This window comes from Coturnix japonica, chromosome 15, assembly GCF_054131305.1.
Source record: "Coturnix japonica strain WE chromosome 15, WE-NBRP24, whole genome shotgun sequence".
In the NCBI taxonomy this organism is placed as follows: Eukaryota; Metazoa; Chordata; class Aves; order Galliformes; family Phasianidae; genus Coturnix; species Coturnix japonica.
The window spans coordinates 8091235-8103867 of record NC_140677.1 but is presented as its reverse complement, the minus strand read 5'-3'; the positions used below and the strand labels follow the sequence as shown (position 1 = coordinate 8103867).

Genomic DNA, 12633 nt, shown 5'->3' with positions numbered 1-12633 from the left:
TTTCCTACAGGCTCTTCTGGAGGACTTCTTAGGCAGTGAACTTTCAATGAGTATGATCAGCAAGGGTTGCACCATTACCAAATATCCATACAAGGTGAAGTTCCTTTCACGTTATTCTTTCAACAGAGATTGTCAACAAATTAATGGCTTCAGGATACACTTGAATGAAGCATCCAACACAGCTGTAGTGCATACTTGTTTTTTTTTGTCTCTAGAGACCTTTATGCTTAGATTATACATTAACTTGTAGTAAAAATGCAATATAATTAATTGTTTTTGTTTTTCCAGGCATAGCAAGAGGCTTAGATGGCTATCACTCCATTCAGAGCAACAAAATAAAGAGGAACAGGTAAAGTAGTAAAGTACTTACTCCTGTCAGCTGTGGTAAAATTGCACACGCAGTTATAGCACAGAACTGACACTTTAGAACAAGTAAATGGAGGTATGAAATGACAGTGAATCCTCATCACCTCTGTACATGTGTGGAAAGCAGGGCTTTTGGCCCTAAGACGGAGAAATGACGTTGGTATGATTTTTTTGTCAGAAGAAATATCAAAAGGAAATTCAGCTATTCTGGCTTAACTTTTTTACTGAGAGAGTGGTGAGGTGCTGGAACAGGTTGCCCAGAGAGGCTGTGGATACCCTATCCCTGCAGGTTTTCAAGGTGAGATTGGATGGGGTTCTAGGTAATCTGATCTAGTGCTTGATCTAGTGGTTGGCAACGCTGCCTGTGGGAGTGGGTCTGGAATGTGATGATCCTTGAGGTCCCTTCCAACGCAAGCCATTCTATGATTCTGTGAACTGAGAATGAATGACAGGCTGTATTAATGCAGATGTACTACTTAGGAGAAAAGCTGGCCAGGCTGGCCTGCTCTCATCCCTCATTAGCAATTTCTTTTGGTTCCATGATGTAATCAAATTAAGTAGGCATTTGTATTACTGTAGGTATCCTTCATTTTTTTCAGTCACTGAAGAGATTTTAGGTTGTCTTGTTATAAACAGCTTCATTTTTTCTGTTTTTTTTCATCATCTCTTTTAAATTTTTTGTGGCACTCACATCACCATAGATGTCATTTAGTTACAGAGCCCATATTCTGAGGCAATACCAGAATGGCAGAAGAGGTCATGAGGAAGTCACACTACTACTTTAAAAAGCAAAGTATCCTATCCTTGCACATTCTGGTTCTTCTGTTCTTGAGTTTGTTGAACTCCACGTGCTTTCCCAGATTGACACATCATCAAATATACCCTAACCTTCCTAAGAGGGATTGTAGCACGCTTGTGTGGTGGCTGTGACTTTGAGGTATATACTTTCAGGATGCTCCACTGCACTGGTTAGGATATTGTATTTCTGTAGGAGCAGAGACTGTGTCCGTGTGTATACCAGTGGGATGTCACCTCCCCAAATACAAATCTGCCTGTGGTACCACTCAAGTACTGCCAATGTTTGCCAGTTTAATTTTGCTTTGTAACAATGGATGCAAGTTACTGTTGACCAGCTGAGAAGCAATTTTTCTTTTCTCCAGGGTTTCATAGGATTTCTCTAGTGTCACTGTTGTCCTACTTTGTCACTTTTACCTGCATAATTCTGTAAATTCTAATCTTCTATGAAAAACTAGACCAGATGGTAATACAGCTGTGAAGAATAGTTTAAGTTTAGTGAAAGTGGCTTCAAGGATGAGCCTTTTGTGAATTAAGTTTGTTAGTAGAGCTCCAGTTCTTGTAGGATTTACCTGTCATCAACTGGCCCATTATTAACACAATTTTGCCTGTCTACATTAAATTCTGAGTTGTATTAAACATTATTAGTTGAGACAAAGTACTTTTTCATGAAAGAAAACTTGAGAGCACCTGTTAATATTGGGAACCTTTCCCTGTCCCATAATGCTCTGATAGCATTGTCTCTATTGCAGGTACGCTAACATTAAGTCCAACTGAAGTGTCGGCACATACCTGCAGCTCAGTAAGAGCTCTTGCAGAATCATTCCTGGTCCTGATCCAGCAGTCATGTAGGTACCAAGCTCTGACACAGGAACTATTATAGTAATTAGGTTAGAGATGCAGCTTAATACATGCTTTCTAAAGAAACTGTTTTTCACATGGAAGAACAGAATTCCTGTAATTTGGCCAATAGTCAAATGGCCCAGTGACTTAAAAGCCAGAAGTGTTTTCCTCCGATGTCTGTTTCCAGTATGGCTCTGTGGCTCTGGTATTATCACCCCTTCACATTCTCAAGTAAAATAATGTATAAAATAATTGAATTATATATTAATACCGTTGAGTCACTTACTGACCTTCTACTCCTGTGAGCTTAGCTGTGAAAAATTGGGTAAGAAGCAGGGCCTTGCTGAATGCAAGATACTACATCTGAACAGTGCACTCTTGGATAAACAGAAATTACAGAGTAAATAACAAAATGTGAAGAAATAAGATCCAAATTGAAGTGTGGAAATTGTGGACTGTAGAAGTGATTACTTTTATAAATAGTTTTAAATGTGTTTTTGCTCTCCGAGTTTCACTATAAATTGTAATGAAGTACCTCAAAGTTCAGGTGTGAATAGGGCCAAATTTTAGAGTTGTTGTTTGGGTGAACACAAAACCCTGAAAAAATCAATCTTTGGACTGAAAATAATTGTGTTTTGACTCTCTAAAGATAGCAGGGCTGAGCCTGATTATCATATTATTCTGCTGTCTATTTATTGTGCTAAACATTTGCTATCACCTTTTTGCACCTTCCTTGTCATTCACGCTTGATATAAACTAAAACTGCACAAAAAGTAGTGGATTTTAAAAATCTCATACATTCTGTCTGTAATTATTCTGGTGGTACGGTGTGACCTGCTGATTCAGTTCTTATTGAGATGAATATAAGCTACTAGTAGACCAAGGTTCAGTGAATACATTAAATCTTGAAGCCCCAATCAATCACTCACTTCCTCATGGCAGCATCTAGGATGTCTGGAAAATAAGAAGTATCAGAGGTGATTAGAAGAGACCTCTTCGGATGCAAAAAGTTTCAGAAAAGTTGTATATCAATTTTGGATTCACTTTTTTCTGATGACTTTTTGGGTTGCGTTTTTTTTTTTTTTTTTTACGTTTTCCATTACAGAGACTTAGGAGAAAGCGAGTGTTTTACTCACTGTTTCCCATTGAGGCAGTGTGCTGAGCAGAGACGCTTTGATACAGCCTACTTGGCTGCTCTATAGGGTGACTAACACATAGCAGCCTTGTCCAAATAGGAACTGAACACCTTTATTTCCTGCCTGAATCCACTTTGCAGCTGGGGCTCAGCATGGGGAATCTGTCAGTGCTCCGCAAGTAACTTCAGAAGAGGAAGACAGAAAAGGAAAAGCAGACACTTTGGACTAGATTTTAAAGGCAGTGGTTTAACCCTTCCTAGGGGATTGGTCAAGTGGTTCTTAATGCTATTTTCTCTCTCAGGTGTTTGACCCAATGGTAGGAAGGATTTTCTTAATAACTAAAGTTATTGTTCCAATGTGTACGCTCCAGTGACCATCATGATTGATGCTGTTAGGGAGTAGAGGAGCGAGGGAGCACACAGTAACATATGAATGACTGCACTCTTTGTCTTGTTTCAAGCATTTCACTCAGTTTTTCCCCACATTATCTTTTCTTCAGGCTTACTGTGTATGTATAGTATGTGCAGTCTTTCTCACACATCAGTTTTCCTTCTGCCATAGTGGGAGATGTTTCACTAATGGCAGAATCAGGGAGTATTGTAGAGACAAAGGATGCAATTTGCCCTATCTGCTGAGCCTGTTAAACTTTAAATGCCTCAATTTCATTGAATCTGTGTGGCTACACAGGAAGAGCAAAGGATTGTTTCTGTGCTCAGTTATTTGCTCATCTCAGTAAGAACTACAGTAGGTGTATCTTGGGGAGTTTCTATTACTAGTGGGGATGTCAGCCTACAGCAACACAGAGGATGGATACTTCTGGAGTGAGAGTTGTGCTTTATTTATTTATTTATTTTTAACCAGAGTGGGTAATTAAATGTAATTATTTAGGCAATTCTGCAATTTTAACACTATGTGGTCGCACTTAACTTATGTTTGTAGGTTTTAAAGGGACAGAAGTCTGTTGCAGTGTTGTGAAGGCCATAACATTTTAACAGGGCAGCTGTCTTGACTGGCATCACTACTCTGATATACAGTGCTTTCATTAGAAATGTTTATGTTTTGAAAGTGATTGCTGGCGCAGTTTTCTGAGTATAATCTACAAAGGTGTAACTAAAACTTCCTTTCTTCTGAAAAACATTTCATCAGTCTGTCCTATGCTAATATGATCACTCCTATGTCATACATCTCCATCTCTTCCTACCTATAAATTATTCAGAACTTTTATCGCTAAAATTGTGAAGCAGTGATTTTATTTCTGTCTTCTGAAGTGCTACAAAGGGATTTGGCTTGGAATGAAGGGTATGACATCCTTGTGAAATTGGGAAATCAGGAATCAATTGTGACTGCCAGGCTCTCTTATGGAAACATAAGAAAGATGGGTAAAAATATGTTTTAGTTAAAAATATTAGAAGACTCAATATAAAGTATTTAAGCTGGCACAGCTCAGCCACTAGAATGTACCATCAAATTAACAATAAGCATGTCAAAGTTTATAGAGCCCTTTGTGAAATAACTTTATATCAACTCCCTCCCTTGAGCTGACCTGTAACTGGTTAATTCCACTTTGTACGATAAGTGTAATCTCTTGCAGCAACCCAAAGATTTAATTCTTTTCACCTGAAATTGCTTAATGTAATAGTCTTTAACACAAGACATCAAGTAATTCATGACATGTCTTGCACACAGATTGCAAGTTTTTGCTATCACATTCTGTAATTCCCTCTGATTGACAGGTTTTTCCACTTAAATACCTCCAAGGATGCTTCTCAGGAGTGTGTGGGCTTAAGGTCAGAGGTTGAACTTCATTCTCTCTGGGAGAGAAGAATGGGTTAAGTGTGTCAGAGGGTGAGGTTTGAAGCTATTGTTGCACTGTTTTCTGCAAACTTTTTACCTTGATTGTAGTGCAATGTGAGGTTAAGGCAAGACTACCATTTTATTTGCATTTTCTCCCAAATAGCTTACATCAAGCCACGTTGTCTTTCACACAGGAGGGTAACCTTTCTTTTCTACACAAGTCAACTTGTGCACCTTGTAACCCACATGCAAAGTAGTGTCTGTGCTCTGGAGTTCTTCAGGACCCACCTGAAGAGCACAGCTTTGCACAGGCCTGTTTGTCTTGATCAGAGTGCATAATCTGGACTGCAGAACATGTACTTATTTTATTTATCCCAAAGAAGCGTTTTTATTGCAGAATGCTTGTGTGGTTCTTATTTTATTCCTGATATGTGAGCTTCTTCCTCTGTGAGAGTCAGTGTGATCAGTTGGTGATGTGACCAATGGCCAATTCATGGCCTGAACCAGTGATTGAGCACCTGGTGAGGGGGCGTAGCCAGCCCTGGGAGCACAGGTGGAAGCAATTTTCACCTGTGTGAGCCTGGGTCTAACCCCCCCCAACCTCATTTAAGGGTTGGCAGCTGCAAGGAGAGTAAGTCTACTTGGAGAGAGTCTCCTTTGGATTGTCCAGTGAGCCCCGATCCTCAAAAAGTAGTAAGTGATTCTTCCTTTATTACTGGATTTTTACTGCTGTCCTTTTTGTTTTTAAAGCATCTCTGTCTGCTGCCACCTGTCCTTACACTAGATAAACTTCTGAAGCCTGGGAAAATCCAGCTCTTAGTGCTAGCAATCCTGCAAGGCACAGAGTGTTGTGTAAATGTGATGTGCTAGTGATGTAATATTTAAGGGATTGTATGAACTTACATTATTATAATATATATATATATATATAATATATATATAAAAAATGTATTGATGCAGTTGTGGGATTTTTTTTTTTAATGTGATCCTATTAACTGTTACTACTGCTTTGCTATATGTTTTTGCTTTAGTTGATTCTTCTTTAGAACTATGGCTAGTTCTGTACTCCATTCTTTTCCTGAAGCACAGAAGAATTTCTCTGCTTGCAGTTAATGTTAATTTCAGCCAGCTGGTGGGGTTGCCTGGCTGACAAGCTTAGAAAATATTGTGTGTAATGATATGGTGTTACACTGAGTGTTAACCTAAGTGCCTTCATACTGGGTTAGAGTCTTGCTACGATAGGAATTGAAATGCAGAGGGAATATTGTGCAAGGTAGTGGGAGTGCATGTGGGGAGGCAACGGCTGGGTTTGGGCTGATTGGAGCACCTGTGAGTAATGTTCTCGTTAGTGGGACAGGCAGCTGCCTGTGCTGCTTGTTGTTAAATGTTTTGTATGCATCTCAGCAAAGGGAATGTGGGCTCATCTTTGAGGGTTTCTGAGCTGCATGGTACTGTAAGGAAGGAAATGAGTATGTATTTTGAGGTGATAAAAAAGCAGTGTTGGCTGGGCAGGTGTTGGTATTGTTATTGGAGGAGCCATGGGAGTGCAATGGGAGAGACAAACAGACAAACTTTTGCATCTGAGATGATGCAGATTACAGGAGATGATGGCAATGTTTGGCAGTGCTGATTTGAATGACGGAGTTGACATTTGTCAAGCAAGAAAAGAGCAGCCTATGAACTTTAGGAAGAGGATTCAATAAAATGTAATAGGTCAAGCCAATGGTCTGTGGTACTGCAAGATGACCATCCTACCTAGTGATGATACTAGTTATTAGATTTGTGTTGGGATTCAATGCACCCTGAACATCAGAGATGCTTTATTTTTATACGAGTCCATATCTTTGTGACAATACAGAACACTTGCATAATCACGTGCAAGCATAAATACCAACTTCTTTTATTTATTCCCTTTAAAATCTGGATGTGTTTGAATCTGAATCTTCCCCTTTTCCCATAGCTGTATGATCTTATTCTGAATCAGAGCACTGAGCTGTAAACAGAAGTGCTGTTCCTAGCAAAAAATAAGTTCTTTACGAAGTTGTATCCGCAAGAAGTTTCTTCCTGTTCTTTTTGTTTAATGCAAAGAAAAAAAATTAATCCTATGGTGACATATAATTTGTCCTCATTATGAGGAAACAGAACTTATGTAAGCTCAAAAGCTATTTGTTAGTCTAATACACCAGGCTAAAATTTTAGCCACCACTGATTGTGCATTGTTGACTTGACAGCAGAAGTAACTGTAACTTAGACTTAATGAATGCTTTCATGCAGTATGCACAGTCCTCCAAGAGTCCTTATTTCATACTATTTAATGCTGTGCTGAACAGTTGAGTTTGATAAAAGCTGAAGCAGTCAGAATTATGCTTTCATTTAGATTTTAATTTTTAAAGGGGGAAGGCAGATGGTATTGTTTTACAGAGAGAATAGCCCAGCATGTCCTGCAGTACTAAAAGTCTCTTTGAGCCCATCTGATACTGGTCTCTGAGTTGCCTCTGCTGGCATCCTTTGCTTACATACTGCCTTGCAATTGCATGTATTAGTTCCCTATCAGAGTAACTTGCAGGCATAGAAATCAGGCATGTCCTGTGAAGGTCACTGGGATCCTGGGGGTGGGCAGTTCATTCTCAAATTAGCAGCTTACTTGTAATATTGCTAGTCTTAATGCCAGAGGCTTCACTTACTCAAAAGGCATGTGCTAACTCACAGCAATAGGCAGATCTTTGCCTGGTATCCAGGAACAAATTAAATCTAAATTGTTCTCGCTATAGGTTGAGAATCTGTCTCTGAAACTTGTATGCAAAAGCCTGAGTTTTTCTTGGTTCCATTTCTTCTTGAATTAATAACTAATACGAAAATCCCCAAATAAAATGGAACTGAGTCCTTTGCTTTCTGTTTCCCCCATGCTACTGGCATGGAGGTCCCTTACTTCATTGTCTGCAAAAGTTCGGAGTCTGACTTCTGTACCTTCTGATTTTCCTTAGCCTTAGAAGGATGTCATATGAGTCTTCTCATCTGTGGTTTTCTGGTTCAAACATCTGTTTTAAAAGCTATTTTAATCTCAGTATAGGTTTCTCTCAATGTAGACCAACTGTTTTCTCTCATAAATCTTTCCTGATGCTTCCACATCATTGCACTTACTCAAAACTTGGGCACTAACACCTGTTGTTATTTGCTCAGCTCAGATTCCTGGATAGCTGTTTGAAGCTTGTGATGCTGGAATAAATCAATCTGAACACCTACTGGGTGGAGTTAGGGAAGGGGAGCTAGTTTGTCTTATGCTTGGTGAATTCTGTACAAGTAGGTTAAGAATCCTGGGTCTAATTCAAAAGCATTGGCTGCCAAGTTAGGAGAAAAGGGCAGAATTCAAGTAGTAGCCCCACATTTCTTACATTGTTAACCCCAATAGACCTGCTGGTGCTTGCATAGAGAAACATGCTTATTTCAGTACAATAACATCAGAATAAGAAATAAGATTAGGTCCTCAACATTGTATTTTATTAACTGCTACTGAATATTGTGAGCATTATTTGTGGGAAGGCTTTGCCTTTCAGGATATTTTGTGACTTGACTCTCTGGTGGAAGCTGGGTAATACAGATACTGGCTGTATTAAAAGTGGTATGTTTAAGCACACACCTTGCTTCTGAAGAACAAATGATCTTAAAGTTAAATGTATCACATCTCACAGTGTTTCCAATGTAAACCTCTGCCTTTGCTTTACCTGCTGGCTCCAGTGAGAGAGATTAAAGCAGAGAGAGAGAACCTCCTGTGGTTTGGAAGAGCTGTCCTCCCTTTCCTATCCTCCAGAAGGAAACTTCACTGGGAAAACTGACAAAAGTATAACCTATATCTAACTCAAAAAGCACACCTATCCTATAAAAAATTGTGAAGTTATGTGTAACAGTGCCACCTGCTGAATCCCATCCAACACCTTTCTTCTCAAAGGTAACATGCATCTTAATGAAACAGAGTTGGATTTCGTTAAGGTGCAGAGAGATGCCCTGGCTATTTCTCGTGTAGAATATAGATGACAGCATGGTTTAAAATGCTAAAATATAAACACTCCTCTGCAGTGTACAAGATTGATTTTATTAAGTTTATCATTACTCACATGCAAAATACCTTCCTTAGAAATCAGACCAAAAGTGATTTTTTGTCTGCTGTTAAATAGGCTTGATGCATTTTCTGCTATTCTTAGCACTGAGGTGTACAAAAATACACTATAATTGTGCTTGTAGTACTAAGTACCTTGTCTAGATGAGGTGATATTCTGAAGTTGCAAACAAAGTGAGATTCCCAACTGAATTTCTGAATTAAGGAAAATTTTATAAGATCAGGAACACTGTCAAGTAAGTCTAAAATGAGTGAGATGGGCTGTCATGAGGCAGGCACTCTGTAGAAGTGAATGAGTGCCTTTGCTGCATTCAGCAGTTCAATACAACAGCCCACATGCTGCCTAAAAATACTTTTCCCCCCCTTCTTTTTTAAGCTATTAAAGCTGAATTCTGCCAGTTGTCTTTGTGTTTATTTCTAGCTTTAAATGATCCTGTTCGTTTTAATGGAATACTGGTGCAGGATAGTGCTGTGGAGTGTAGCTGAAAGAGATACTTGCTCCAAAGGGTCATCCTATGTAAAAGCAGATACTGGGGAGCCAGCAGCTGTAGTTTGAGTAACCTCAGTAATTCCACATGCGTAAAACTAGCTTATGGCAGTCCTGCATCGCTTACATGTTATAAAAGTGCTTTCTGCGTTACATCATGTGCAAAAGGGCAAATTTGACAGTGTTTAAATTGTATATTAAGAATCGTAGAATGATGTAAGTTGGAGGGGACCTTAAAGACTACCCTGTTTTAACCCTGTGCAGTGGGCTGGCTGCCCAGAGCTCCATCCAACTTGGCCTTGAGCACCTCCAGGGATGGAGCACCCGCAGCTCTCTGGACAGCCTATTCCAACATGTGCTTGCCTAACACATTTTCCACCTGTTGCAGTGTTTGCCCCGTGGGCTGGTTTCTGCCTTTCAGATGACCACCAACTCATACTGATGCTCTTTTGCAAATGCATGCAGCCCAGAGCAGTTCTGCTCTGCTCACAAGTACAGCTTTGACTTTGGGGAATAAATCCAAGTTGTAACGTATTTGGCCATTCTGGAATGAGTTGGCTGGAAATTTTACATTGTGAAGCTGCCTTTATTAGGGAAATAGAAGAGAACAGAATGAAGTGGATGGGATTCATGTAAAAGATGAGCAGTGAAATGCAGGATTCATGCCTCTTTTCCTCTTGTTATCCTTTTAAGCAACAAAAAGAAGCTTGGTGTGTGCTGAAGACTGCTTGGGTTATTTAGGAACTTAAATCTGCATATTCTGGCACCACATTCAGAAAAGCTGGTTCTTAAGTGTCTGTCATAGCTGAAGCTTGTGTGTGTTTTTCTTCTGACTGCCCCCAGCACTGGCATTAGGGCTATGAGTATGTAAGTATACAGACTTGCATTCTTGTTCCCATTCCAATGCGAGCTCTGTGATATTGGCCTCAGTGTTTCTAAGCAAGGGAAAAGGGATGTTGACAGGCATGTAAATGAAGCTGGACACATGCTTAACAAAAAGCGACAGCAAAGTAAAACCAGTGACTTTGTTCCATCAAAAGATACAAATTTCCCATCCTCCAGCATAACATTCAAAGCGCCAGCGTTCTCTGAGCTGTTTTCACAGAGGATGTTCTCTAATGGTCAATTTGTTTGAAGGGAAAAAGGATGGCATTGCAAATGCAGCAAATAAAATCTAGCAGTGCTGCAGCATGAAATTCAAGCAGATATCCTGTTGCTGGAGCCTGGCTTCCAAGAAAAACAACAGCCATTCGTACTGGCTCTGGATGGCAGCAGTGGCACAGAACTGGGAACCTGTTTTCTTCCATCAAGGAGTGCAGGCAGGGATGGAAGTACTCTTGTATTTTGGTACCTGCGCTCAATAAGTGTGTGCTGAAATATCTGATAAAAGCTTCAGAGGCATCTTAAGAACTCTGTAGCATGAAAAAGATACTGTTGGCTTCAGCTTGGACTCAGCTCAAAATCAGGGATGAACACAAAGGATTTTCTACCCTTATTATAAAGAAGATGGTTCATAGCATCTCTGGATTTGCAACTGCTATGAAGCCATAAGTTTCTGTACATTTAGCAGTCATGTTAGCATGCCAAAATAATTTTTCTATTCAGACTGATTTCAGTGGGTTTTCAGGCAAACCTTTCACCTGTGCATCCCTTGAAAGAGCTCTGTAGTCCATACTGAACAGTAACCATGTTAATCAAACTGCTGACCACAATACAAGGATCACTGCTTAGCTAAAGAATGGGTCAATACAGCTTCTATATCATTCAGGAAAAATCTTTCTCAGAGCAGTGAAGCACTGGCATAGGCTGTCCAGGAAGGTGGTGGAATCACTGCCCTTAGGTTGTTAAAGGAAAGGGAAGATGTGGCACTGATGGGTGGTGATCAGGCTGGAGGATCATAATGGTCTTTTCAGCCTAAATGAGTCTATGTGGGTTTTTTTGTTTTTGTTTTTTTTTTCATTACAAAATAGACTGAGTGAGTATTGGAGAGTAGGCTTGTGCAGTAAATCAGTATAAGATCCTCTAGATTTAATTGTAAGGAGACAAATTACTGAAGTCTGTGCTGATGTGTTTGTGTAGGGCATTGTGTTGCTGTGTGACTCTACTTGGTTTCTTGTTTGTCTATGTCCTTGACAACATTATAGGCCAGGGTACCCGTGAGAAGAGAAGGAAGGGCTCTGATTATGTTTGGAATGTGATGACTATGAGGCCAGCGCTTGGACAAAGCAGAAGGCAAGATTGACTTTGTCTAAGCCTTTGTATTAAGGAGATTCCCAGAACCTTGAATGGGAGAGAACTGGCAGCCTGCTGTTAACCCTTGGCAGCTTCTGTTTTGGTGATAACATAGGGAAAGAGCAGTTTGCTTGGCAGGAAAAATGAATGCTGAGAAGGTCTGGAGTGTATTGTTGTGGACAACTAACTGATGCTTGATATCCAGGTGCTCTTGTTTCTGAGATACCAATAAAACCACGCCATGAGGAAGGGTAGGCACTTCCATGTATTGAGAGGTCCATTATTGGAGGCAGGAGAGCTGAAGAAACTGCTTGCAGTGATGAATTCTGGCCTCGTTCTATAAGGAAGAACTCTTAATACATTGCTGTTGCTTAATAATCTCTGTCAGAAGCCAGAAGAACAAATCACTTCTGTCTGATGAATCTGAAATGTCTGTGGTAAAGGATGACCAACTGGGATCCAGTGCAGTTCTTCAGTTGAGCTGGTGGGAGTCCAAAGATGTAGGGCTTGGTGGGAACATGAAGCCCAGTAAAAAATGACTTTGAAATCTTTCTTTCCTAGGAGCGCTTTTCTTGGGAACATTTGTGGAAGAGGAAATGCTGTGTTTCTCAGAATTAAAAGCTGAAATTCTTCCATTTCTCATAGCAAGCAACTCCTACTTCTGTTTCCACTAAATCATTAGGTGTTGGGTTTTAAATCTCCTTGGTTTCCTGAGGGGAAAAGTTCCATGTTCTACAGAGAGAGGGACTTTTTATTAGTTTTTTGATAGATTCACTTTAGAAAGGGTGAGAGAGAGACTTGAGAAAGATTTGAAGTGTTAAAAATAGCAATGAACAGGATGTAGGCAATGCCAGTTATGTATCTTC

The 12633-nt window shown here is 39.9% G+C and overlaps 1 protein-coding gene across 20 annotated transcripts in view; it reads left to right on the top strand.

Moving 5' to 3' along the window:
* Window positions 1–12633, top strand: part of LOC107319941 (uncharacterized) — a 224946-nt gene that overhangs the window by 24634 nt on the left and 187679 nt on the right. For 19 of the 20 annotated variants that reach the window (XM_085516780.1, XM_085516785.1, XM_085516786.1 and 16 more), the window contains exons 5-6: window positions 11–94; window positions 289–349. In XM_085516780.1, the coding sequence (XP_085372906.1) occupies window positions 11–94; window positions 289–294 (90 nt within the window). In that variant the 3' untranslated portion in view covers window positions 295–349. Of the gene's footprint in view, window positions 1–10; window positions 95–288; window positions 350–1913; window positions 2010–12633 lie in introns of all 20 variants that reach the window. The other variant, XM_085516775.1, reaches the window with a different exon arrangement.